Source organism: Mustelus asterias, chromosome 5, assembly GCF_964213995.1.
Source record: "Mustelus asterias chromosome 5, sMusAst1.hap1.1, whole genome shotgun sequence".
In the NCBI taxonomy this organism is placed as follows: domain Eukaryota; kingdom Metazoa; phylum Chordata; class Chondrichthyes; order Carcharhiniformes; family Triakidae; genus Mustelus; species Mustelus asterias.
In genome coordinates this window covers 13,589,015-13,616,784 of record NC_135805.1, presented here as the reverse complement: position 1 = coordinate 13,616,784, position 27,770 = coordinate 13,589,015, and the positions used below count along the sequence as shown (strand labels likewise).

At 45.2% G+C, this 27,770-nt stretch overlaps 1 protein-coding gene across 1 annotated transcript in view; it reads right to left on the bottom strand.

Moving 5' to 3' along the window:
• Nucleotides 1-27,770, bottom strand: part of LOC144493948 (serine/threonine-protein kinase MRCK alpha-like) — a 498,859-nt gene that overhangs the window by 90,937 nt on the left and 380,152 nt on the right. The window contains exons 16-17 of the mRNA XM_078213524.1: nt 19,834-19,939; nt 16,520-16,644 (exon numbers count right to left, since the gene is read on the bottom strand). Coding sequence (XP_078069650.1) covers nt 16,520-16,644; nt 19,834-19,939 — 231 coding nt within the window. The remainder of the gene's footprint in view (nt 1-16,519; nt 16,645-19,833; nt 19,940-27,770) is intronic.

Sequence of the window (27,770 nt, the reverse complement as noted above, 5' to 3'; positions counted from 1 at the left end):
CCTCTTCGACACTGAAGGGATTCTCTGATTCTAAGCGAGTGGTTTGCCGGACCACTTCAGAGCGCAGTTAAGGGTGAACCCCATTGCTGTGGGTCTGGAGTCACATGCAGCTTGTGAAGAAATAAGGATGGCACATTTCCTTTCCTAAAGGACATTAATTCAGGACAAAGCGGCCTGCTTGATTGGTACCCATTTATGAGCCAGTGAGATATTTGAAAGGGGACCATCGTTTCTGAATAGAATAGCTCAGATGGACAGGACTAGGACAACAAGCCCTGCTCAGCTGCAGCAAAACCTTCCCACTTTCATATTCCGTCCACATGCAAGCATGAGCGGTGGTGGGCGATTAAACGAACCGGAAGAAGTTGCCCCACTAATATTCAGATGGAGGAGCCCAGCAGATTAGTGCAAAAGACAAGGCTGAAATACTGTCACCATCTTCAGCCAGAAGTGATGAATGGATGATCTACTTTGGCCTTCTCTGGAGGTCCCCAGCATCACAGATGTCAGCCTTCAGCCAATTCAATTCACTCCACTTGATATTAAGACATAGCTGGAGGAACTGGATATTGTAAAGGCTATCGGCCCTGACAATAGTGCTGAAGATTTGTGCTCCTGTCCCAGTACAGCCACAAGACTGACATCTATCCGGCAATATGGAAAATTGCCCAGGTATGTTCTGCTCACAAAAAGCAGGACATATCTAATCTGGCCAATTACCGCCCCTCAGTCTGATCTTGATCATCAGCAAGACGATAGGTGGTGTCATAGACATTGCTATCAAGTGGCTATTACTGAGCAATAACCTCTGATGAGGATTCAATGAGCACTGATGCTCATTTTGGGTTCCACCAGGGCCACTCAGCTCCTCAATCTTGATTCACATATAGACGAAATGAATAAATTGAAGAGGTGAGGTAAGAGCAACTGCCCTTGACATGAAGTCAACATAAAGGATTCCTAGCAAAACTGAAGTTAATGAGAATCAGGGGGAAAACTCTCCGCTGGCTGGAGCTTGACTAATTCAGGACAAAGCAGCCTGCTTGATTGGTACCCATTTATGAGCCAGTGAGATATTTGAGAGGGGACCATCGTTTCTGAATAGAATAGCTCAGATGGACAGGACTAGGACAACAAGCCCTGCTCAGCTGCAGCAAAACCTTCCCACTTTCATATTCCAATCCTTTTTCAATACCAACATTTCTTTAACTTCTTAAACACTTGTACTTGCATATTATCTTTATGTGATTCGTGTACCAGGACACTGTTAGAGGGTGTTAGAGGGATTCAAAAAACCCTGGGGTTTAAAAACTAATAAGATTACTAAAGAGGGGAAATTAACTTAGAATAAGGACAACAATGTGCCTTATACTTACACAAAGGTACTACTGGCATAGACACACTCATAATTACTGTTATAGAACTTATTTGTATTTTAGATTTAAATAAGTATTTCTGAATGTATTGTGCACCTTGGCCAAAATGCAAACTGCCCTGGAACAGAATGGGAAGAGAGTTAAACCGGACAGGCCACATCCTTTGGGAAGAATAAGCTACAGAATACAGTCATGTTATCAGAAGAAAATCACGGAGTGTGCAAATTCTCATACTTCAGACGATGAATAGAAGTATTCACAAAGTATATAAAGTATTCAATTCCCACTGATAATCAGGCAGTGCGAGACAGTGGGAACGTCACCTCTTCAACTCTGTGGCTTACGGTGCGAAAGCAACCTTACGGATTTACGTAAGTGAGGTTGCTTAGTAACAGTGGGTAGAAACTTCTGGGTCCTATAGACCAATGAATTCCTAATTCTGCTAGAAGGTAGCTGTAATTGGCCAAGGTAAATAATGTGTTCTAATGTGATTGGAGCATCCAATTAGGATGACAGAGTGGGTGGGAGAAATGAATTCTTGAAAATGTACAACCGTTTTGCCATTGCATTGTAAACTTCAGCAAGGGGCTGGGGTGTCTGGCTGCCTTTCTCCTGGCATGTGTTGGTCAATAAAAAAACATCTTTAACCACGTGTCTTCAATACTGGACCTCTGATGTTAAAACCCCTGCTTCAGACACCTAGATGCCTCTGTATCACCAAGTTCTGCAATCACTCTCCATTTATACTTTTCTTTCACTGATATAGCTGAAACTCTCCTAGTGAACACAAAGTGGCACTAGATGACCAAGTTTCCAAGCTGACAAAAGCTCAAATCACCCGACACTAAGGCAGCCGTGAAACGAGGTATCATCAAGGTTTAAAATCAGCTTCAGTGTAATGTTTATTAAGTGGGATATAACAGATTTATTTAAAATTAGCACTGCATTAAAGCACACAGGATGTTCAATTGTGGGAGTGTTGCAGTAAGGAAAAAGCCCATAAAGTAAAAATTTAACACAATTACAAAACCGTATCATTCCAAATCATTAAAAAGTTTAAATACTTAAATAAAATGCCATTCACCACCTGTCACAGTTAGAACATGCACATCTGTTCCTATTTAGTTAGAAGTGAATGTATTAGGTCTAGTTGGTGACATAATTCAACAAGAAGCAAAGAAGAACCGCAGTGAAATGAGTATTTCTGTCACATTCTCCTTCATTTAATTACTCTGAAGGATGGTTAGGCTTTTTAAAAATTCCTCTTAGAGTACATGGTGCTCATCCATTTAGACCACCTAGGCAGCTCTGAATAATGTTTCTGTGACTCGGTTCTGCCACTCCTCCATCTTGCCAAATAAAACAACTAAAATAAAACTGGGAATAATGAAGGAATTCCATGTGTTGTAATTTAGCCCGAAATGTTCTACTGGTGCTGGCTGTTTGTTCCAAATGTAAGGCTTTGTAAAGATAATCTTGATGTGGCACTACGAGATTGCAAAGTGCTTCTCACACACACTGGATGAGTGAGAGTGCAGTCAGTATTATTTGTGTTGGCTCAGCTCCAGCAGTCTTGGTGCACACAGCAAGATTCTACAACCAGCAATCTGAACATCTTCCGCTGAGGGGGAAGGGTTGCTCAAGAGACCAGGGGAAATCTCTCTCGTCTCCAAAGAATATCACAGGATTTTTAACATCCTGAACCACGGAAGTAGGTGAGATCTTGTCTTACCTCCTCAGAGACAGTGCAGTATTGGAACATCAGTCTAGACTCTGGCTCAGAAGCAAGAGGGCTTTCCAGAGAGCTGTGTGGTGAAGTGGTATTATCACTGGATGAGTAACTCAGAGACCCAGGGTCTGTGGACGATGTTTAAATCCCACCACTGCAGATGGTGAAATTTGAATTCACTAACATCAAAAGTCTAATGATGACCATGAAACTATTGTCGATTGTTGTAAAAACCCACCTAGTTCGCTAATGTCCTTTGGGGAAGGAAATCTGCCTGCCTTACCCGGTCTGGCCCAGATCCACAGTAATGCCCTCTGAAATGGCTGAGCAAACCATTCAGTTCCAAGGGCAGTTAGGGATGGGCAATAAATGCTGGCCAGCCAGCAACACCTACATCCCACAATTTTTTTTTAATTGCAAGCTAGAAGAATTTTTTTTCAATAAAATTTTTTTATTGCCCATCCCTTGTTGTCCTCGAGAAGGTGGTGATGAGCTGCCTTCTTGGATCGCTGCAGTCTGAGGTGTAGGTACACCCACAATGCTGTTAGGGATTGAATTCCAGGGTTTTAACTCGGCGACAGTGAAGGGTCGGCGATGTGTTTCCAAGTCAGGATGGGGAGTGACTTGGAGAGGAACCAGGTGGTGGTGTTTCCATGTATCTGCTGCCCTTGTCCTTCTAGACGGTAGTGGGTTTGGAAGGTGCTGTCGAAGGAGCCTTGATGAGTCCCTGAAGTACATCTTGTAGACGGTACACACAGCTGCTACTGAGCGTTGGTGATGGAGGGAGTGAATATTTGTGAAGGGGTGCCAATCAACTGGGCTGCTGTGTCCTGGATGGTGTTGAGTTTCTTGAGTGTTGTTGGAGCTGCACTCATCCAGGCAAGTGGGGAGTATTCCATCACACTCCTGACTTGTGCCTTGTAGATGGTGGAGGCTTTGGGGAATCAGGTGGTGAGATACTCTCCACAGAATTCCTAGCATTTGACCTGTTCTGGTGGCCACAGTATTTATATGGCTGGTTCAGTTCAGTTTCTGGTTAATGGTAACCCCAAGATGTTGATATTGCTGATTCAGCAATGGCAATGCCATTGAATCTCAAGGGGCAATGGTTAGACTCTCTCTTGTTGGAGATGGCCATTGTCTGGCATTTGTGTGGCACGAATGTATCTTGCCGCTCGTCCACCCAAGCCTGGGTATTGTCCAGGTCTTGCTGCATTTGGACATGGACCTCTTTAGTAGCTGAGGAGTTACAAATGACACTGACCATTGTGCCGTCATCAGCGAACATCCCCACATCTGACCTTTATGATGGAAGGAAGGCCATTGATGGAGCAGCTGAAGATGGTTGGGCCCAGGACACCACCCTGAGGAACTCCTGCAGAGATGTCCTGGAGCTGAGATGATTGACCTCCAACCACCACAACCATCTTCCTTTGTGTCAGGTATGACTCCAACTAGCGGAGGATTTTCCCCCAATTCCCATTGATTCCAGTTTTGAACCGAGGCTGTAATGAGGTCAGGAGCTGAGTGACCCTGACGGAATCCAAATTGAGCATCACTGCGTAGGTTATTGCTGAGCAGGTGCTGCTTGATAGTGCTGTTGATGACACCTTCCATCACTTTACTGATGATCGAGAGTAGACTGATGGGACGGTAATTGGCTGGGTTGGGCTTGTCCTGTTTCTTGTGTACAGGACATACGTGGGCAATTTTCTACATTGCCGGGTTGTCGCTGTGCTGGAACAGCTTGGCTAGGGGAGCAGCAAGTTCTGAAGCACAAGGCTATGACCATTGCTGAAATATTGTCAGGGCCTATAGGCTTTGCAGTACCCAGCACCTTCAGCCGTTTCTTGATATCATATGAAGTGAATAGAGTTAGCTGGAGACTGACACCTGTGATGCTGGGACCTCCAGAGGAGGCCGAGGTGGACCATCCACTCGGCACTTCTGACTGAAGATTGCTGCGAGTGCTTCAGCCTTATCTTTTACACACTGATGTGCTGGGGCTCTCCATCACTGAAGATGGAGATGTTTATGGAGCCTCCTCCTCCAGTGAGTTGTTTATTGTCCACCACCATCCAGGACTAGATGTGGCAGAACTTAGATCTGATCCATTGGCTGTGAGCTCTATCTATCACTTGCTGCTGATGTTATTTGGCTTGCAAGTAATCCTGTGTTGTAGCTTCACCAAGTTGACACCTCACTTTTAGGTATGCCTGGTGCTGCTCCTGGCATACCCTCCTGCACTCTCCATTGAACCAGGGTTGACCCCTGGCTCTGTGGTAATGGTAGAGTGGGGCATATGTCGGGCCATGAGGTTACAGATTGTGCTGGAGTACAATGCTGCAGCTGCTGATGGCTCACAGTGCCTCATTGGTGCCCAGTCTTAAGTTGTGTTGGGGAGAAAATCCTAGTAGGTTAGAGAAAATTTTAAACCATTAGGTATTCAAGACACCTCCAGCATTGAGTTAAATGACTCTAAATCAGACTTATAAGCCAACAAGGGAACAATTTGCACACATTGAACGCAGTAAGAGATTTAAAACAAGTGATTGTGATATTTTAAACGTATTAACTGTATTTCGTAAAGTAATTGTGCACTTCAGCCAAGAGCAGGCTGCTGCAAGGCCTGATGGTATGGGGACATTCAGACAGAACCACATTCTTAGGAAACAATGAAATCTCAGAATGTGCAAGTTCTTATCAATGAGAATTGCTAGCAGTAAGGTTCTCAGGCTGCTTATGAAGAGAGTTAATTTACTATCCAGATACCACTGTGCCTTCTCAGACACGAGAATGTGCATTCTGATTTGGCCAGTGACATGGAGAAAACTGATGGGAATATTAACTTTGACCTTTGTAACTAAGTGTCTGGGTTGCTAAGCAATAGAGGAAGTTGAGTCAGCAATAGGGGGAGGAAGCATCCGGATTCTATGCACCAGTGATAACCCATTATATCAGAGGGTAAAATGCAATTGGCTAAAGTATGTGACAGGTGTTATTAATGACTTGTGTATTGAAGATGATTGATTCAAAGCTAATGAAAAGTGGGAGAATTTGATAAGAGAAATGTATAATTGATCTAAAGCATTGTACATCAGAGTTACTGGAGAGGTCAGGCTGCTCTTCGTCGAGAGGGGCCTCGGACTTTTCCATAATCTCTCCCTGTGATCCCTGGTCAAATAAAAGATATGTCTTCAAACTGGGACACTGGCTTTCGTGAGTCTTTGTACTGGCTGAAGTTTCGGCGATACCTGGCCTCCGGGGAAATTCACTAACAAGTTACCCTACATCTGTTTGAAGTTTATCCCATTTATCATGGTGGTTGTGCTACACCGCACGATGGAGGGTATCTTCAATGTGAAGATGGTACTTTGTCTCCACCAGGACTTTTGATGGTCACTCCTACTGATATAGAACATAGAACAGTACAGCACAGAACAGGCCCTTCGGCCCACGATGTTGTGCCGAGCTTTATCTGAAACCAAGATCAAGCTATCCCACTCCCTATCATCCTGGTGTGCTCCATGTGCCTATCCAATAACCGCTTGAAAGTTCCTAAAGTGTCCGACTCCACTATCACAGCAAGCAGTCCATTCCACACCCCAACCACTCTCTGAGTAAAGAACCTACCTCGTACATCCCTCCTATATCTCCCACCATGAACCCTATAGTTATGCCCCCTAGTAACAGCTACATCCACCTGAGGAAATAGTCTCTGAATGTCCACTCTATCTATCCCCCTCATCATCTTATAAACCTCTATTAAATCGCCTCTCAACCTCCTCCGCTCTAAAGAGAAAAGCCCTAGCTCCCTCAACCTTTCTTCATAAGACCTACCCTCCAAACCAGGCAGCATTCTGGTAACTCTCCTTTGCACTCTTTCCAGCGCTTCCACATCCTTCTTATAGTGAGGTGACCAGAACTGCACACAATATTCCAAATGTGGTCTCACCAAGGTCCTGTACAGTTGCAGCATAACCCCACGGCTCTTAAACTCAAACCCCCTGTTAATAAAAGCTAACACACTATAGGCCTTCTTCACGGCTCTATCCACTTGAGTGGCAACCTTCAGAGATCTGTGGCTATGAACCCCAAGATCTCTCTGTTCCTCCACATTCCTCAGAACCCTACCTTTGACCCTGTAATCCGCATTCAAATTTGTCCTACCAAAATGAATCACCTCGCACTTATCAGGGTTAAACTCCATCTGCCATTTTTCGGCCCAGCTCTGCATCCTATCAATGTCTCTTTGCAGCCGACAACAGCCCTCCACCTCATCCACTACTCCACCAATCTTGGTGTCATCCGCAAATTTACTGATTCACCCTTCAGCCCCCTCCGCCAAGTCATTTATAAAAATCACAAATAGCAGAGGACCCAGCACTGATCCTTGTGGTACACCGCTGGTAACTGGTCTCCAATCTGAAAATTTTCCATCCACCACCACCCTCTGTCTTCTATGAGATAGCCAGTTACTTATGCAATCGGCCAAGTTTCCCTCTATCCCACACCTCCTTACTTTCTTCATGAGCTGACCATGGGGGACCTTATCAAACGCCTTACTAAAATCCATGTATATGACATCAACTGCTCTACCTTCATCGACACACTTAGTTACCTCCTCAAAAAATTCAATCAACTTTGTGAGGCAAGACTTACCCTTCACGAATCCGTGTTGACTATCCCGGATTAAGCTGCATCTTTCGAAATGGTCGTAAATGCTATCCCTCAGGACCTTTTCCATTAACTTACTGACCACCGAAGTAAGACTAACTGGCCTATAATTCCCAGGGTCATTCCTATTTCCTTTCTTGAACAGAGGAACCACATTCACCACTCTCCAGTCCTCTGGCACTATCCCCGTGGACAGTCAGGACCCAAAGATCAAAGCCATAGGCTCTGCAATCTCATCCCTTGCCTCCCAAAGAATCCTAGGATATATCTCATCTGGCCCAGGGGACTTACCGACCTTCAGGTTTTTCAAAATTGCTAATACATCTTCCCTCAGAACATCTGCCTCCTCCAGCCTATCAGCCTGTATCACACTCTCATCCTCAAAAACATGGCCCCTCTCCTTGGTGAACACTGAAGAAAAGTATTCATTCATCACCTCTCCTATCTCTACTGACTCCATACACAAGTTCCCACTACTGTCCTTGACCGGCCCTAACCTCACCCTGGTCATTCTTTTATTCCTCACATAAGGGCAAAAAGCCTTGAGGTTTTCCTTGATCCGACCCGCCAAGGACTTCTCATGCCCCATACTGTCATAGAGGGATGCATCTGTGGCAGGCATGTTGTTGAGGATGAGATCAAGTAGGTTTTTCCCCTCTTGTTGGTTCCCTCACTACCAGCTGCAGTCCCAGTCTAGTAGCGATGTTCTTTAAGACCCAGCCGGTTTGGTCTGTGGCGGCACTACCGAGCCACTCTTGATGGACATTGAAGTCACAGCCAGAGTACATTATGCGTCCTTGCCACCTCAATGCTTCTCCCAAATGGTGTTCAACATGGAGGAGTACTGATTCACCAGCTGAGGAGGGACGGTAAATGGTAATCACCAGGAGTTTTCCTTGCCCACGTTTGACCTGGTGTCATGAGACTTCATGGGGTTCTGAGTTGATGTTGAGGACTCCCAAGGCAACTCCCTTTAGACTGTATATCACTGTGCCACCATCTCTGCTGGGTCTGTCCTGCAGGTGACACAGGACCTACCCAGGGATGGTAATGGCATTGTCTGGGACATTATCTGAAAGTCATACTCACAGAATCATACCGATGACAGGCTGTTGCTTGACTAGTCTGTGAGACAGCTCTCCTGGAGAGGGCTTTGCTGGGTTGAAAAGTTTGGGGTTGTTGTTGTCGTTTCAGGTGTCTAGGCTGATACCAGGTGGACCATCCGGTTTCATTGCTTTTTGTTTTTGTTTATAGCAGTTGAATACATTTGATTGGCTTGCTGGGCCATTTCAGAGGCAATGAAGAGTCACCCATGTTGCTGTGGGTCTGAAGTCACATGTACACCAGACCGGTTAAGGACAGCAGATTTCTTTCTCTCAAGGACATTTGTGAACTAGATGGGTTTTTAGTACAACTGACAATGTTTCATGGTCATTATTAGACTTTTAATTTCAGTTATTTTATTGAGTTTTTAAATTCCACCATCTGCGGTGGTGGGATTTGAACCCGGGTCCCAAGAGCATTACCCTGGGCCTCTGGATTACTAATGCGTCAAGCAACAGCACCACTGTGCCACCTGTAATTAAATATAAAATACTAGCCAAGATATTTGAATCATCGATAGTCACGGGTGAGGTGCCTGAAGATTGGAGAGTGGCAAATGTTGTGCCTTTGTTTAAAAAGGGCTGCAGGGAAAAGCCTGGGAACCACAGGCCAGTGAGCCTCACATCTCATAGAAATCATAGAAACCTTACAGTACAGAAAGAGGCCATTCGGCCCATCGAGTCTGTGGTGGGTAAATTGTTGGAAGGTATTTTGAGAGACAGGATCTACAGGCATTTAGAGACGCAAGTACTGATTAGGGACAGTCAGCATGGCTTTGTGAGTGGAAAATCATGTCTCACAAATTGAATTGAGTTTTTGAAGGGGTAACCAAGAAGGTAGATGAGGGCAGTGCAGTTGATGTTGTCTACATGGATTTTTGCAAGGCCTTTGACAAGGTACCGCATGGTAGGTTGTTGCATAAGGTTAAATCTCACGGGATCCAGGGTGAGGTATCAAATGGATACAAAATTGGCTTCTTGACAGAAGCCAGAGGGTGGTTGTAGAGAGTTGTTTTTCAAACTGGAGGCCTGTGACCAGTGGTGTGCCTCAGGGATTAGTGCTGGGTCCACTGTTATTTGTCATTTATATTAATGATTTGGATGAGAATATAGGAGGCATGGTTAGTAAGTTTGCAGATGACACTAAGATTGGTGGCATAGTGGACAGTGAAGAAAGTTATCTCCAATTGCAGCGGGATCTTGATCAATTGGGCCAGTGGGCTGACGAATGGCAGATGGAGTGTAATTTAGACAAATGTGAGGTGATGCATTTTGGTAGATTGAACCAGGGCAGGATTTACTCAGTTAATGGTACGGCGTTGGGGAGAGTTACAGAACAAAGAGATCTAGGGGTACATGTTCATAGCTCCTTGAAAGTGGAGTCACAGGTGGACAGAGTGGTGAAGACGACATTTGGCACGGTTGGTTTCATCGGTCAGAACATTGAATACAGGAGTTGGAATGTCTTGTTGAAGTTGTACAAGACATTGGTAAGGCCACACTTGGAATACTGTGTGCAATTCTGGTCACCCTATTATAGAAAGGATATTATTAAACTAGAAAGAGTGCAGAAAAGATTTACTCGGATGCTACTGGGACTTCATGGATTGAGTTATAAGGAGAGGTTGGATAGATTGGGACATTTTCTCTGGAGCGTAGGAGGCTGAGGGGTGACCTTATAGAGGTCTATAAAATAATGAGGGGCATAGATCAGCTAGATAATCAATATCTTTTCCCAAAGGTAGGGGAGTCTAAAACTAGAGGGCATAGGTTTAAGGTGCGAGGGGAGAGATACAAAAGTGTCCAGAGGAGCAATTGTTTCACACAGAGGGTGGTGAGTGTCTAGAACAAGCTGCCAGAGGTAGTAATAGAGGCGGGTACAACTTTGTCTTTTAAAACGCATTTAGATAGTTACATGGGTAAGATGGGTAGAGAGGGATATGGGCCAAATGCGGGCAATTGGGTTTAGTTTAGGGGTTTTTTAAAAAAAAGGGCGGCATGGACAAGTTGGGCCGAAGGGCCTGTTTCCATGCTGTAAACCTCTATAACCCGATGACTCTGACTGCTATTCCCAGAATTAAAAAAACACCAAGTATTTATTGGGTTAAATACCCCAATACAACAGGGGAAATTTCAAGGCAGCGTGCCTCTGAAGGAGTTTAGTCCTGAACCGAACGCTTTCACAGCAAGTGAGAAACTCACTTAGGTGGTCAGGATTAATTTGAACGTTTGCAATGGGATCACACTTGCAGGTTTGTTTTTCAAAGTAAAGCCTCAAATATGATAAGTACCACCACAAAGTTGTGCTACACGCAATCCCCCAGCCTAACTTGCAGCTGATTGAACATCTGTTTTCACTTGACTGGACTGTTATTTTGTCTTTGGATGGGGTCCAGGAATTCCACACTCAGATAATCCCCTGTGCAGAGGTGCACATTATATTTGGTGAGATGCACATAAAGCGTTCTACAGTAAAGAGCAGGCTCATTTCCTAAAGCACTGCAAGTAATGCAGTGGGCCGGGCCAGTGTGAGCAGGGCTGAAACGTCAGCAAACCCAACACAGAAACGGCCAACACGGAGCTTTTGTTTCACACCAACTGAAATTCAGCATCTTTTGTTAAAAATGGGCAGAATGAAATACCATTCAGTGGGGAATTTATTCTAAATCCAGATGCTGACACTAAGAGGCCACAGGGTATTGGGCAAATATGGAGTTGCGCTGGTTAGAAGGTCCATCCCGGTTCCCTGCAACTTGGTTGCAGCTACGTTAGAAATTTTAGGCCCTCCATCCCACATACTCCTCACCCCCATCCACCTGCAATGCCTCTCATACCCCAGCATGCCAACTCAAGTCACCCATCCATCCCCTCATATACCCCTGTCCTGGTGTACAATTTTAAAAAGAAATTATTTATTGTCACAAGTAGGCTTACATTAACACTGCAATGAAGTTGCTGTGAAATTCCCCTAGTTGCCGCATTCTGGCGCCTGTTCGGGTCAATCCACCTAACCCGCACGTCTTTGGACAGTGGGAGGAAACCGGAGCACCCGGAGGAAACCCACGCAGACACGGGGAGAACGTGCAGACTCCGCACAGACAGTGACCCAAGCCGGGAATCGAACCCGGGTCCCTGGCGCTGTGAAGTAGCAGTGCTAATCACTGTGCCACCGTGAGGCAGCAGTGTTAACCAATGTGCCACCGTGCCGCCCAACCTTCAGCAGCAGAGCGAGGAGGCTGTGGGGATCTATCACCATTTCGGAATTCAGTGGATATCATGAGGAGTGAAACTGCTGAGGTCTGGTCCCTGGGACCAATATTCTCCATTAACTGGATGTTCAGCCTGATAAACATACATTGTACACAAAATATTGCTCTCCACTTTCTCTCCCTCCCCATCTACCCCCCACCCACCCATTCCACTCGCCCTCCCCCCCGCTGCTCATCCCCCACCCCATCTCCCCCCACCCATTCCACTCCCCCTCGCCCCACTGCCCATTCCCCTCCCCATCTCCCCCCAACCCATTCCACTCCCCCTCCCCCACCCCACTGCTCATCCCCATCTCCCCCCACCCATTCCACTCCCCATCTTCGCCTGGACCCCACTCCACTCCCCCTCCCTGCTCATCCCCCTCCCCATCTCCCTCCACCCATTCCACTCCCCCTCCCCCCGCTGCCCATTCCCCTATCTCCCCCCACCCATTCCACTCCCCCTCGCCCCGCTGCTCATCCCCCACCCCATCTCCCCCCACCCATTCCACTCCCCCTCCCCCACCCCGCTGCTCATCCCCATCTCCCCCCACCCAATCCACTCCCCATCTTCGCCTGGACCCCACTCCACTCCCCCTCCCTGCTCATCCCCCTCCCCATCTCCCCCCACCCATTCCACTCCCCCTCGCCCCGCTGCCCATTCCCCTCCCATCTCCCTCCCACCCATTCCACTCCCCCTCCCCCCCGCTGCTCATCCCCCTCCCATCTCCCCCCACTCATTCCACTCCCCATCTTCGCCCGGACCCCACTCCACTCCCCCCTCCTCGCTCATCCCCCTCCCCATCTCCCTCCACCCATTCCACTTCCACTCCCCCCCTGCTGCCCACTCCCCCTCCCCGCTGCCCACTCCCCCTCCCCGCTGCCCACTCCCCCTCTCCATCTCCCCCCAACCCATTCCACTCCCCCTCCCCATCTCCCCCCACCCATTCCATTGCCCCTCCCCCCTGCTGCTTATCCCCCTCCTCATCTCCCTCCACCCATTCCACTCCCCCTCCCCCCTGCTGCCCACTCCCCCTCCCCGCTGCCCACTCCACCTCCCCATCTCCCCCCAACCCATTCCACTCCCCCTCCCTATCTCCCCCCACCCATTCCACCCCCCCTCACCCACCCACCCATTCCACACCCCCACCCATTCCACCCCCTCACCCATTCCACCCCCCCACCCATTCCACTCCCCCTCATCCCCCCACCCATTCCACTCCCCCTCACCCCCACCCTCCCCCCCCCCCGCCCACACATTCCACTCCCCCCTCTCCCCATTCCACTCTCCATGGAATGTGTTTCTGTAATTAGGAGTTTGTGTTTATAAAGTCTGGCTCAGGAATCTATTCTTCACTGCCTCGATATCGGAATTGTAACCGAGAAGGTCAGCAATGGCCTGTAAACGGAACCATCCAAATCTCCTTTCAAATCACCCACTATCCATACTTTAGCATGAACCACTATTCTTTTGGCATGAAGAGGTAAAGACCTACGTAATACTCTTCGCTAAGTCATGAACTATACAATGCTACAACATGTAGTGAATTCTGTAATACATGACAGATCTGAAATAATTTATAGACCTCCCAAAGTGCAATGAACCATCAAGCTTCACAAAGTGTAATGAGATACGGGCGGCACGGTAGCACAGTGGTTAGCACTGCTGCTTCACAGCTCCAGGGTCCCGGGTTCGATTCCCGGCTCGGGTCACTGTCTGTGTGGAGTTTGCACATTCTCCTCGTGTCTGCGTGGGTTTCCTCCGGGTGCTCCGATTTCCTCCCACAGTCCAAAGATGTGCGGGTTAGGTTGATTGGCCAGGTTAAAAATTGCCCCTTAGAGTCCTGGGATTGTAGGTTAGAGGGATTAGCGGGTAAATATGTGGGGGTAGGGCCTGGGTGGGATTGTGGTCGGTGCAGACTCGATGGGCCGAATGGCCTCCTTCTGCACTGTAGGGTTTCTATGATTTCTATGAGATACAGAGCTTCATAAATGTAGTTCCGGACAAATGTGAGGTAATGCATTTTGGAAGGTCTAATACAGATAGGAAATATACAGCAAATGGCAGAACCCTTAGGAGTATTGATAGGCAAAGGGATCTGGGTGTACAGGTACAAAGGTCACTGAAAGTGGCAATGCAGGTGGAGAAGATAGTCAAGAAGGTATACGGCATGCTTGCCTTCATCGGCTGGGACATTGAGTTCAAAAATTGGCAAGTCATGTTGCAGCTTTATAGAACCTTAGGCCGCACTTGGAATATAGTGTTCAATTCTGGTCGCCACACTACCAGAAGGATGTGGAGGCTTTGGAGAGGGTACAGAAAAGATTTACCAGGATGTTGTCTGATATGGAGGGCATTAGCTATGAGGAGAGATTGGAGAAACTTGGTTTGTTCTCACTGGAACTGGTTGAGGGGCAACCTGATAGAAATCTACAAGATTATGAGAGGCATGGACAGAATGGATAGTCAGAAGCTTTTTCCCAGGGTGGCAGAGTCAATTACTAGGGGGCACAGGTTTAAGGTGAGAGGGGCAAGGTTTAAAGGAGATGTACGAGGCAGATTTTTTACACAGAGGGTGGTGGGTGCCTGGAACTTGCTGCCGGGAGAGGTAGTGGAAATGGATACGATAGTGACTTTTAAGGGACATCTGGACAAATACATGAATAGAATGGGAATAGAGGGATATGGTCCCCAGGACGGTTTTAGTTAAGTCGGGCAGCATGGTCAGTGCAGGCTTGGAGGGCCGAAGGACCTGTTCCTGTGTTGTCATTTTCTTTGTTCTTTGTAATGAGATACAGAGTTTCCCAGAGTGTAATGAAGAACAGAGATCCCCAAGGTTTAATGCGTTACAGAGCTTCGCAGAATGTAATGAAATACAGAGCTTCCCAGAGTGTAATGAAATAGAGCTTCGCAGAGTGTAATGAAATACAGAGCTTCCACAGAGTGTAATGAAATACAGAGCTTCCCACATGTAATGAAATACAGAGCTTCCCAGAGTGTAATGAGATACAGAGCTTCCCAGAGTGTAATGAAATAGAGCTTCACAGAGTGTAATGAAATACAGAGCCTCCCAGAGTGTAATGAAATACAGAGCTTCCCAGAGTGTAATGAAATAGAGCTTCGCAGAGTGTAATGAAATACAGAGCTTCCACAGAGTGTAATGAAATACAGAGCTTCCCACATGTAATGAAATACAGAGCTTCCCAGAGTGTAATGAAATAGAGCTTCACAGAGTGTAATGAAATACAGAGCTTCCCAGAGTGTAATGAAATAGAGCTTCACAGATTGTAATGAAATACAGAGCCTCCCAGAGTGTAATGAAATAGAGCTTCGCAGAGTGTAATGAAATACAGAGCTTCCACAGAGTGTAATGAATTACAGAGCATTCCAGAGTGTAATGAAATAGAGTTTCCCAGAGTGTAATAAGATACAGAGCTTCCCAGAGTGTAATGAAATACAGAGCTTCCACAGAGTGTAATGAAATACAGAGCTTCCCACATGTAATGAAATACAGAGCTTCCCAGAGTGTAATGAGATACAGAGCTTCCCAGAGTGTAATGAAATAGAGCTTCACAGAGTGTAATGAAATACAGAGCTTCCACAGAGTGTAATGAATTACAGAGCATTCCAGAGTGTAATGAAATACAGAGCTTCCCAGAGTGTAATAAGATACAGAGCTTCCCAGAGTGTAATGAAATACAGAGCTTCCCAGAGTGTAATGAGATACAGAGCTTCCCAGAGTTTAATGAAATAGAGCTTCACAGAGTGTAATGAAATACAGAGCCTCCCAGAGTGTAATGAAATAGAGCTTCGCAGAGTGTAATGAAATACAGAGCTTCCACAGAGTGTAATGAAATAGAGTTTCCCAGAGTGTAATGAAATACAGAGCTTCCCAGAGTGTGAGATACAGAGCTTCCCAGAGTGTAATGAGATAGAGTTTCCCAGAGTGTAATAAGATACAAAGCTTCCCAGAGTGTAATGAAATACAGAGCTTCCCAGAGTGTAATGAAATACAGAGCTTCCCAGAGTGTAATGAGATACAGAGTTTCCCAGAGTGTAATGAGATACAGAGCTTCCCAGAGTGTAATGAGATACAGTGTGTGTCATGTATTGTAGGAATGCAGACCAGTATATAGCTTTTTAGATATGCAATAATTGATTTCGCTGACTAACATGCAACATAGCGATCTCTCCAGTACATTCTAAAATATGAGAGACATTTGCCGTTGGATTTTCTTTGTAAATGCAAAGCTGTTTTGTGCTGACTGTAGAATTCCCGAATAGAAGCATCCTTAAACAAATTGGAAAACTAGCATTTTTCTCCAGCATTACTCAGCAACATGCCTTAAACTACACACGGTTAACATACAGCTAAAGGCACTAACCATTGGATGATCTCTGTGATCTGGGCCTCCCAGTGTGCCACTGATTCCTTCTTGTCTGCTAGGTCCCGTAACTCTTCCTCCATCTGTTTGTTACTTGCACTTAGTTTCTCAAACATGGTGGTGAGCTGCATGAAAGCAAGAGTTGCATCAATTCAGTACTCAGGATTATTTCGAGTCTTCATTCTACAGCAGGAGCCCGTTTCACATTATAGTGTTGAAATTAACAAGGACAAATTTATTTTTGTATTCTGGTAGATCACTGTGTGACAAGGCACATTCAGAAGGCTGTTTGAGTGTTTTTAAATAGTAGTACATTACATGGTAGGTAGTTTTTTGAGTTTATTTTCTTCCAAGGTCAGTTTTCCTGCCATCCCCTCTTTGGGATGATAATTCCTTGCCTTGGCACAATACGTGCCCATGAAGAATAAAATAACAGATTTGAAACACACAACAGTCAGCGTCTGTAAAGGAAAAGTGCAGGATCCAGTCTGTGCCTGTCACCAGAATGATTATGAATTCCCATAAAAGGTGCAAATCAAAAAATGTCATGACCTGTGGGAACGAGTTATCTTAGATCTGGTAATGTGTAACGAGGTAGGTAGAATTAAGGATGTTCTTGTGAAGGACCCTCTTGGGTCAAGTGATCACAATATGGTCGAATTTCTGATACAAATGGAAGAGGAGAAAGTAGGGTCCCATACCAGTGTCCTCTGTTTGAACAGAGGGAAGTACGATAGGATGATGGCTGAATTGGCTAAGGTGGACTGGGAGAGCAGACTGGTAGGAAGGACAGCTGAGGAACAGTGGAGGATTTTTAAGGAGGTCCTTTTCAGTACTCAGCAACAACGGAAGATTGGGAAAACTTTAAGAGACAACAAAGAACGACTGAGAAAGCGATAAAGAAAGGAAAGATAGGTTATGAAGCTAGGCTAGCTCTAAATATAAAAAATGATAGTAAAAGCTTTTACAAATATATATAGAGTGGCAAGAGTGAATGTTGGACCCTTGGAGGACGAGAGGGGGGATTTAATAGTGGGAAATGAGGAAATGGCTGAAACTTTAAATAAGTTTTTTGTGTCGGTCTTCACGGTGGAAGACACAAATAGTTTACCGAATATTAACGATAGAGGGTTGGTAGGAGGAGAGGTACTCAATACAATTAATGTTACCAGGGAGGCAGTGCTTGGTAGACTAACGGGACTGAAGGTGGACAAGTCCCCGGATGGAATGCACCCCAGGGTACTGAAAGAAATGTCAGAGGTAATAGCGGATGCGTTAGTGGTTATTTATCAAAATTCGTTGGATACTGGGGTAGTGCCGGCGGATTGGAAAACGGCTAATGTTACGCCGCTGTTTAAAAAAGGAAATAGACAAAAGGCGGGTAACTACAGGCCGGTTAGCTTAACGTCTGTAGTTGGGAAAATGCTGGAATCCATCATTAAAGAAGAAATAGCAGGCCATCTGGATAAGAATGGTTCGATTAAGCAGACGCAGCATGGATTCATGAGGGGAAAGTCGTGCTTGACGAACTTGTTGGATTTTTATGAAGATGTGACGAGTGCGGTTGACGGAGGGGAACCGGTGGATGCGGTGTTTTTGGATTTCCAAAAGGCCTTTGATAAGGTGCCAGCCTTTGATAAGATACCAGAGATGAGGGGTGTTGATTATGAGGAGAGACTGAACAGATTGGGTTTGTATTCGTTGGAATTTAGAAGGCTGAGGGGGGATCCTATAGAGACCTATAAGATAATGAAGGGGCTGGATAGGGTAGAGATTCTTTCCACTTAGAAAGGAAACTAGAACCAGAGGGCACAGCCTCAAAATAAAGGGGGGTCAGTTTAGGACAGAGTTGAGGAGGAACTTCTCTCAGAGGGTGGTGAATCTCTGGAATTCTCTGCCCACTGAAGTGGTGGAGGCTACCTCGTTGAATATGTTTAAATCACGGATAGATGGATTCCTGATCGGTAAGGGAATTAGGGGTTATAGGGATCAGGCGGGTAAGTGGAACTGATCCACTTCAGATCAGCCATGATCTTATTGAATGGCGGGGCAGGCTCGAGGGGCTAGATGGCCTACTCCTGCTCCTATTTCTTATGTTCTTATGTACTGCCCACCTGTCACTCCAAACCCACATTACATGCTTTACCTGAGCAGCCACCAGGCAACGAGGAATGGACAATAAAGTTTTGCTCAGATCACAGGAAACGGTAAGAAAAAAAGGCTTTCATTTCTATAGCTGACTAGCAGTTAATGTGTTCTAGGTGTTGGAGGAATAATGAGCAAGATTATTCTGCTCTTGAAGTAACGCCATCTTTAACAGGAAAGATTTGTTTAATTTAAAGGATGGAATTTATACCATCGTTGCTTTCCCTCAGTAATGAACTGCAGTACAAGCATAGATCGTATGCTCAAGCTGGAATGATTTTCCCCCTGCAGTACATCCTCAAATTTGTCCTAATTTGTCCCAAATTTGCATGCCAATTGCAACTTATTTGGACCAACTGCATTTCAGAGATGCATCTTGATGTTGGGATGAGCACCAGAAATATGCATTCTGCTTTTGGGCAACAGATTAAAACAAATATCATCTCTGATTAAGTCATTAAATCCAAGTATTTTTAAACTCCAATTGTGAAATGATTTTAAATAAGGAGTTACTTTTGATAGTTTTATTAATTACCATAAATTCGTATGCAAGATTAACAGTCTTTATCAGATTTAACTTGCTAAAGGAAAGGTGCCAATGTTTTACCAACCCTTAAGACATAAGAATATCTGTCCTTAACAAGAATCGTGCAAGGATTGGCTTTAACATTTAACAGAAACTATCCTTTTGGGTTTAGACACGGAACGAATGTAGAAGTAGCTAGTGGACATGCTGTATGCAAGGATTTCTCCATATTGATCTCGCAAAGGACATTTCTTGTGAAAGGACATTTCTTTTCAAAGTTCATTACAGAAATGTACATCAGCCACAAAAGGACTGATCCTGGATCAATTATTTCACATGTAAGAATGTAAGAATTATTAGCTGCAGACCAAATCAATCATTACAAATATTCAAAAAGGGAAGTCACAAAACCTTTCCATCCAAAACTCAACTGCCTCCAGTGATTCAAGCTATAGTGAATAGGTCAGCATGTGGATACAACATAGCTCTCAGAACCCAGGGTAGCCTCACCTTATCAAGTTATTGTGAGTCAGTCAGCATGTGGATACAACATAGCTCTCAGAACCCAGGGTAGCCTCACCTTATCAAGTTATTGTGAGTCAGTCAGCATGTGGATACAACATAGCTCTCAGGGCAGTCTCACCTTATCAAGTTCATTTGATAGCTTCCTATTATCTTCGCTCAGCATGATTCTCTCCCGTTCATACTTCTGCTTGAATTCACCCTCAAATTCTTCCCTTTCGTTTTGACTGTATTAAGAAAAATATAGTTATTTCAATTGGGTTATTTCAATCCAAATTCCATCAAATACTTTAAATGGACGATAACACTTTGTGAAGAGTTCCTTCTTGGAACAAGTCAACCATCAATTCTACAGCGAGAAGTTGGTTACAATACAGTATGCATCACTAGGGTACGTTACAAGGAAAAAGGTAAAAAGTTTCTAATCCTTTGAATTACAAGAATTTGATTTCCCTGTCACAAAGATTCAGGTGTCAGCCATAGAAACGTTACGGTGCAGAAAGAGGCCATTCAGCCCAACATGTCTGCGCCGGCCAAAAAAGAAAAAACTCGCTACTCATTTTCATCCCAAACATTTAACAATTCTCGTGGGTTTGTACTGAGGGACAGCAATAAGGCTGTGTGAAATCCCACTGATCAACGCAGTCAGTCAGACGTGTGTGGATTCACACTGCTTCTCCATCCCCTCCAGCTGTGTATAATTCCAGGATCTTTAATTATAATTCAGGAGCAGCAACACCCAACTAACGATGCTTCCTATTCCTGTCACGATCAACCAATACAATCAGGAATGTACTGCATGAGGGGCTGCTGGAATCAGATTCAATAGTAATTTTTGAAAGAGAATTGGATCTATACTTAGAAACAAAGAAAGATACAGCACAAAGAAGGTCAAGTTATTCACGTATGTCGAAATAGCAATAGTCCCAACTCTGAACTCGAACGTACTTCACATTACCAGTTACAATAACAGCAAAAACTTGCATTTACACAGTGCTTTTTAAAGATAAAAGGTGCTTCACAGGAGTGTCACAAAATAATACTTAACACAGTGAAAGGAAAATAAGTGGGGGATGTGCAGAAGTGAGAGAAAAAGAATAACGAGGTATGTGCTTGTGACAGGGTAGAATGAGTGGGATATCTTTATGGTGAGTTTATTTTTAAGGGATGCGAGTGTCGCTGACAATGGCCAGCATCAGAATCCTACAGTGCAGAAGGAGGCGAATTGGCTCATTGAGTCGGCACCGACCACAATCCCACCCAGCCCCACAACTCCATTTGTTGGGATGAGTGCCTTTGCTAGGCCATTTCCACATGCAGATCTGGAGTCACAGGACCAGGTAAGGATGGCAGATTGTTTTTTTTTTCCAAATCATAATCGAATTGAGGCTAGCTTTCAATTCCAGATTTTTTGAATAATCTAATTTAAATTCCACCAGCTGCTGTGGTGGGATTTGAACCCATGTCTCCAGAACATTATCTGGATTTCTCACCCAGACATTACTATTGTGCCACCATCACCCCTGATCTCCTTGTGAAAAGGGAAGAGGAAAGTGAAATATGTTCCAGTGGCGAGGAGAGAAAAAAGGAAAATGGGACATGTTTCTATGGATTCAGGGCTTTACTGTGCTAAAACATGGAAGTTATGATGAACCTTTATAAAACACTGGTTCAGCCTCTCTAATGCTGGGCACCAACACTTTAGGAAGGATGTACTGGTTTTAGAGAGGGTGCAGACATGATTCAGGAGAATGGTTTCACATAATCACAGAGTAGCTACGGCAGTCAAGGAGGCCGTTCAGCCTGTTGTGTATGCTGGCTCTCTGAAGGAGCAATTCATTTCCTCCCTTAGCCCTATATATTCATCCTTTCAGGTAATAATCGGATTCTCTCTTGAATACCTAGATCGAACCTACCTCCAGCATCCTCTCAGGCAGTGCATTCCAGATCCTAACTATTCATGCCTAAACATGTTTTTAGTTATGTTTCTTCGACATTTACCTTGATTCTTGCCCTCTTTTCTCAATCCCAGCAATGGGAACAGTTTCCCCCTATTTACTTCCAACAAATCGCCTCTCAACTTTCTTTTTTCCAAGGACTTCCAAAGATGTGCGGGTTAGGTTGATTGGCCATGCTAAAAAAATTGCCCGTAGTATCCTAAGATGCGTAGGTTAGAGGGTTTAGTGGGTAAATATGTAGGGATATGGGGGTAGGGCCTGGGTGGGATTGTGTTCAGTGCAGACGTGATGGGCCAAATGGCCTCTTTCTGTACTGTAGGGTTTCTATGATTCTATGACTCAATTACTCAAATTACTCAAAGGGTTCCAATTACTCAAATCTTAAATAGTGTCACAAGTGGAGGCTTATTTTAACACTGCAATGAAATTACTGTGAAAATCCCCTAGTCACCACACTCCAGCACCTTTTCGGGTACACAGAGGGAGAATTTAGCATGGCCAATGCAGCTAAACAGCACGTCTTGTGGACTGCGGGAGGAAACCGGAGCACCTGGAAGAAACCCACGCAGACACGGAAAGAATGTGCAGACTCCACACAGACAGTGACCCAAGCCGGAATTGAATCCGGGTCCCTGGCGCTGTGAAGCAGCAGAGCTAACCACCCTATCTATCTCCATAATTGAAATTCCTCATCCACAGAGTCCTTGTGTATACTTAAATATGCTGAGATGGATAGATTTTTGATCAGTAAGGGAATCAAGGTTTACGGGGAAAGCGCAGGAAAGTGGACGTGAGGAATGTCAGATCATGATCTTATTGAATGGCAGAAGTCTCGAGGGACTGAATGGTCTACCATTCAGTCCCTATTTCTTGTGGTCTCATAAACTCATCCTGCTACAGGATGAGGTGTAGCCACTTGGACTTTTGACCAAGAATGAATAGCATCATTGAAACAACATTATTTATAACTGCGTAAAGCCTTAAACTAACAACTAATCACCAGCAGGACATTTTAAATTATTCTGACTGGTGCACAGATAACACGGCTAATTAAAACCAGAAGAAACATTTAAAACCTCAAAACTGAAGATTAACAAAGAATAAAATATACATGAATTCAATAGATTTTGCTCTCAACTGAATGAAAAGAAGCCACAGAGGGATGATTCAGTGACCACTGGGAGTATAGCGAAAGTAACTAATGAGAGATATGCAAAACATCACTCAACCTTGGGCCACAGGTCAAGCCGCCAGGGCAAGTGGCCACATGCAGGGAGGCAAAAGCATTGGAGACTTTATGAAGCCTCAAGAATCATTGAAAATCTTTCCAGCCTTGAGGGGAAGGGGAAGGACAGCCAAGAAAAAGCTGGAGGGAAATCTGTGGGCAAGTGACTTCATTTCAAAATTGAACTCATATTTTTTTCTCTTTTAACTTAGGCAGTGTCCTACACTCAGCTCTGACCCTTTATTAAGTTTCTCCACTGAATACTCACCAAGGGTATTATGATTACTGGACTGCCAATGCTGGCGGTAGTACTGGAGGCAATCTAACAAATGGATTAAATCTTGAATGACATAGCACAGGAAGTGGTCATTTGGCTCATCATGACTGTGGCAGCTCGTTGTGAGATATATCTAATTATTCTCACTCTCCAGTTCCTTCCTTAGAGACCTATAAATCCCTTATATTCAAGTCTGCATCCATGTACTGCACAAAGTTAGAGTGCATTGATTTATGATGTTTCCTTTAGGATACTGGCAGAACAAGTTGTAAAGCACCTAGAGATAACATTGCTTGAAAATGTTTCAGTCTCTCTTTGTCCCAGTAAAACTTCATTTGATCCAGATTAATTTGACAACTTCACATCAATGGAGTTGGGCAGAGGGTGGGAAGTGATGGATCAAAGATTTTCTAAATCCACCAATTGAGTCAAAAAGACATAGCAGACAATTCCTTTGCAGTGATAACTCAGTGACTATAGCCAATGGGTGAAAAGTGAACACTGCAAACAAATTTATCACGTCCATGAACTAATGTTCAAAGTGGTACATGATATCCAAATAGACACCCAACTGAAGGCTATCACTCCATCTGCTAACACCAACATATCTCAACCATTTCAAATAAACTGTATAACTATTAAATTAAAATGTCAAATTGAATTTGCTGACATTACAAAATTACCAGATGTCTCAATCCTTGGAGAGAACTAATAAGCAATGTCAAATTTAGAAGAAAAAAAAAATCATACACTACACAGCAGCTCCCCTGGAAGCATGAATGGAAATGCAAAACAAGATGGGCTTGGATAGAATCATAGAATCCCTACCCTACAGAATGAGGCCATTCGACCCATCGAGTCTGTCCTGACCATAATCCCACCCAGGCCCTACACATTTACTCTGCTAATCCCCCTGACACGGAGGTCGATTTATAAGCATGGGTGTTTGGGTAAAACTGCGTGAGTTTACAGCAGACACCTTTGTAACAAACATAGACCATTTCAGGTTCCTGTGAAGGTAGCTCAGCCTCTGTGTCTGCAGAATTCAATTTAGATTTCTACTCTTCATTGCGAGGTTCCACCTGCATGAAGGAGCTAAACACTCCGTGACCTACCAGTCCTCCAGCATTCACTTAAACATCTGATTGCAATATTACAATTCAATCTTTTCAGCAGTATTAATGTACAGATTGCAACAAAGCTGCGCCAGCACAACAAGAAATTATTTGCATAGTTACAGTTGTTTTTAATATACAGACCAGTCCCAGGAATTGTGCGTATCAACGTGGCTCCATCTGAAGGATGGAAATGTGAAGATTAATCCTATGAGGAGATATTGAGTGAAGTACGCCTACATTCTCGAGGAGATATTGAGTAAAGTATGCCTACATTCTCGAGGAGATATTGAGTAAAGTATGTCTACATTCCCGAGGAGATATTGAGTAAAGTATACCTACATTCCCTCTTCCTCTTGCTTAGACAGTCCCTCAGGATCGAGGGAGACTTGCTCCCACTCTGATTTGATAGGTTTCAAAATGACTAATTTGCAGACTCTGCTGCATGGGAGGGAGGTAGTGTCTGAAAGGTTGAGTGGATGAGGTTTGTCCGCTTCCTCTGACATGTGACCTTGCTTCTGCACATTCCCAGCAAAGTCTCTCGATATATTGGGTGCCTTCCTAAATGAGCCTTCTCCATTTTGGTCAGTCATAAGCCAGGGAGTCCCATGAGTCAGCAGGGTTGTTTAACCATTTCAGGGACGCTTTGGGAATGTCCCTAAAGTGTTTCCACTGCCCTCCTGAGAGGCTGCAGCCGTGACCGGCTTCCAAATGGAGCAGTCGCTTCGGGAGTCTGGTGTCAGGTACAGGAATCTCATGGCCCAGCAAGTGGAGCTGGATGTGCGGTTAATACCTTTATTCTGGCCTGTGGAGAGTGGACGCTGTTGTTAGAATGCCTTTCTTGCCGCTGGATTTGGAGGATCTTGCGATGGCACCACTGGCAGTGCTTCTCCGTTGCTTTGGGGTCCCTGCAGTAGGTTGCTCATGTCTTTGAAGCATTTAAGAGCATGGGAATCACTGTTGCCCCAGTAAGCCATGACCATGGTCTTGGGTTTGTTACGCTGGTCCTCAGTTGACCGAAGGCCAAGTTGGTACATTTGTCGTCTACACCTGCCTTCATCGAGGGAAGGCTCCAAAAATACAGAAAATGTTTCACATTTTCCTGGAATTCATTGTTCATTTTAAAAGATGGCAAGAGGTGTTTTGCTGTGGGAGCCAGTTAGAGGATCACCTTAGTTTTCTGGGTGTTTAATGAAAGGCCAATTTTCTCAAATGCTTTAGAGAAGGAATTGACAATGACCTGGAGCTCAGTTTCTGAGTGAGTGCAATATGCATAGTGACAATCTGTGACTATGAGGATACAGGAAACATTGCGAGTGGTTTGACGAAAACAATCAAAAGATAATTGAGCAGAAGCATTTGGCTTTAATTGTCTGAAAACATCACACGTCTCAAGAGAAAAGCAGCAGTCCTACAGATGGCTGTAAGCAGTGGTACAGCATAAAACCCATGACAGAAAGAGCAATGGTGGGTAGAAAAAGCACAGAGGTCCAACAACTTGAGGACACCAACAACATGTATGGTTTTCCTCGGCGCTGTCAAGACAATTCATGGCCCATTAGCTGCTGACAGCCAAGCATGGAGGATAGGGAGGCAGCTAGTGTCTGCTGGAGAGAACATCTTGAACAATTCCTCAAGTGAGACCCTGTTCTTGCCTCGAACGTCCTCAACTCCGTTCCTTAATACTCCACCCAGCTTTGTCTCTGCACTATCTTGGTCTGGAATGAAGTTATAAAAGCCTCACTATAGGAAGGATGTGGAAAAGATTGAAAGGGTGCAGAGGAGATTTACAAGGATGTTGCCTGGATTGAGTGGCATGCCTTATGAGGATAGGCTGAGGGAGCTCGGTCTTTTCTCCTTGGAGAGACGAAGGACGAGAGGAGACCTAATAGAGGTGTATAAGATGTTGAGAGGCATAGATTGGGTGGACTCTCAGAGGCTTTTTCCCAGGGTGGAAATGGCTGCTACGAGAGGACACAGGTTTAAGGTGCTGGGGGGCAGGTACAGGGAAGATGTTAGGGGTAAGTTTGGATTTCAGTAAGGCATTTGACAAAGTCCCACATGGCAGGTTGGTTAAGAAGGTTAAGGCTCATGGGATACAAGGAGAACTGGCTTGGCCATAGGACTCCATCAGACTCACCATGGCCACCATCAGACTCACCATGGACTACTCTCCGGAATCGGTTGCATTCTTGGACACACGCATCTCCATTAAGGACGGTCACCTCAGCACCTCACTGTACCGCAAGCCCACGGATAACCTCATGATGCTCCACTTCTCCAGCTTCCACCCTAAACACGTAAAAGAAGCCATCCCCTACGGACAAGCCCTCCGAATACACAGGATCTGCTCAGATGAGGAGGATCGCAGCGGACACCTCCAGACGCTGAAAGATGCCCTCATAAGAACAGGATATGGCGCTCGACTCATCGATCAACAGTTCCGACGCGCCACAGCGAAAAACTGCACCGACCTCCTCAGAAGACAAACACGGGACACGGTGGACAGAGTGCCCTTCGTCGTCCAGTACTTCCCCGGAGCGGAGAAGCTACGGCATCTCCTCCGGAGTCTTCAACATGTCATTGATGAAGACGAACATCTCGCCAAGGCCATCCGCACACCCCCACTTCTTGCCTTCAAACAACCACGCAACCTCAAACAGACCATTGTCCGCAGCAAACTACTCAGCCTTCAGGAGAACAGTGACCACGACACCACACAACCCTGCCACAGCAACCTCTGCAAGACGTGCCGGATCATCGACACGGATGCCATCATCTCACGTGAGAACACCATCCACCAGGTACACGGTACCTACTCTTGCAACTCGGCCAACGTTGTCTACCTGATACGCTGCAGGAAAGGATGTCCCGAGGCATGGTACATTGGGGAAACCATGCAGACACTACGACAACAGATGAATGAACACCGCTCGACAATCACCAGGCAAGACTGTTTGTTCTCTTCCTGTGGGGGAGCACTTCAGCAGTCACGGGCATTCAGCCTTGGATCTTCAGGTAAGCGTTCTCCAAGGCGGCCTTCACGACACACGACAGCGCAGAGTCGCTGAGCAGAAACTGATAGCCAAGTTCCGCACACATGAGGACGGCCTAAACCGGGATGTTGGATTTATGTCACATTATCAGTAACCCCCACAGCTTTCCCCCGATCTTGCAGAATCTCACTAGCTGTTCTGTCTGGAGACAATACACATCTCTTTAACCTGTGTTGAATGCTCCCTCCACCCACATTATCTGTACCTTTAAGACCTGGCTGACTGTAGAGATTTGCATTCTAATTAGTATTCTGTAACTTGATTTCTGTGTCTGTGCACTGTTGGAGAACAGATATCCACTCCATCTGACGATGGAGCTGTGCTCCGAAAGCTTATGGTATTTGCTACCAAATAAACCTGTTGGACTTTAACCTGGTGTTGTGAGACTTCTTACTTGGCCATAGGAGACAGAGGGTAGTGGTCGAAG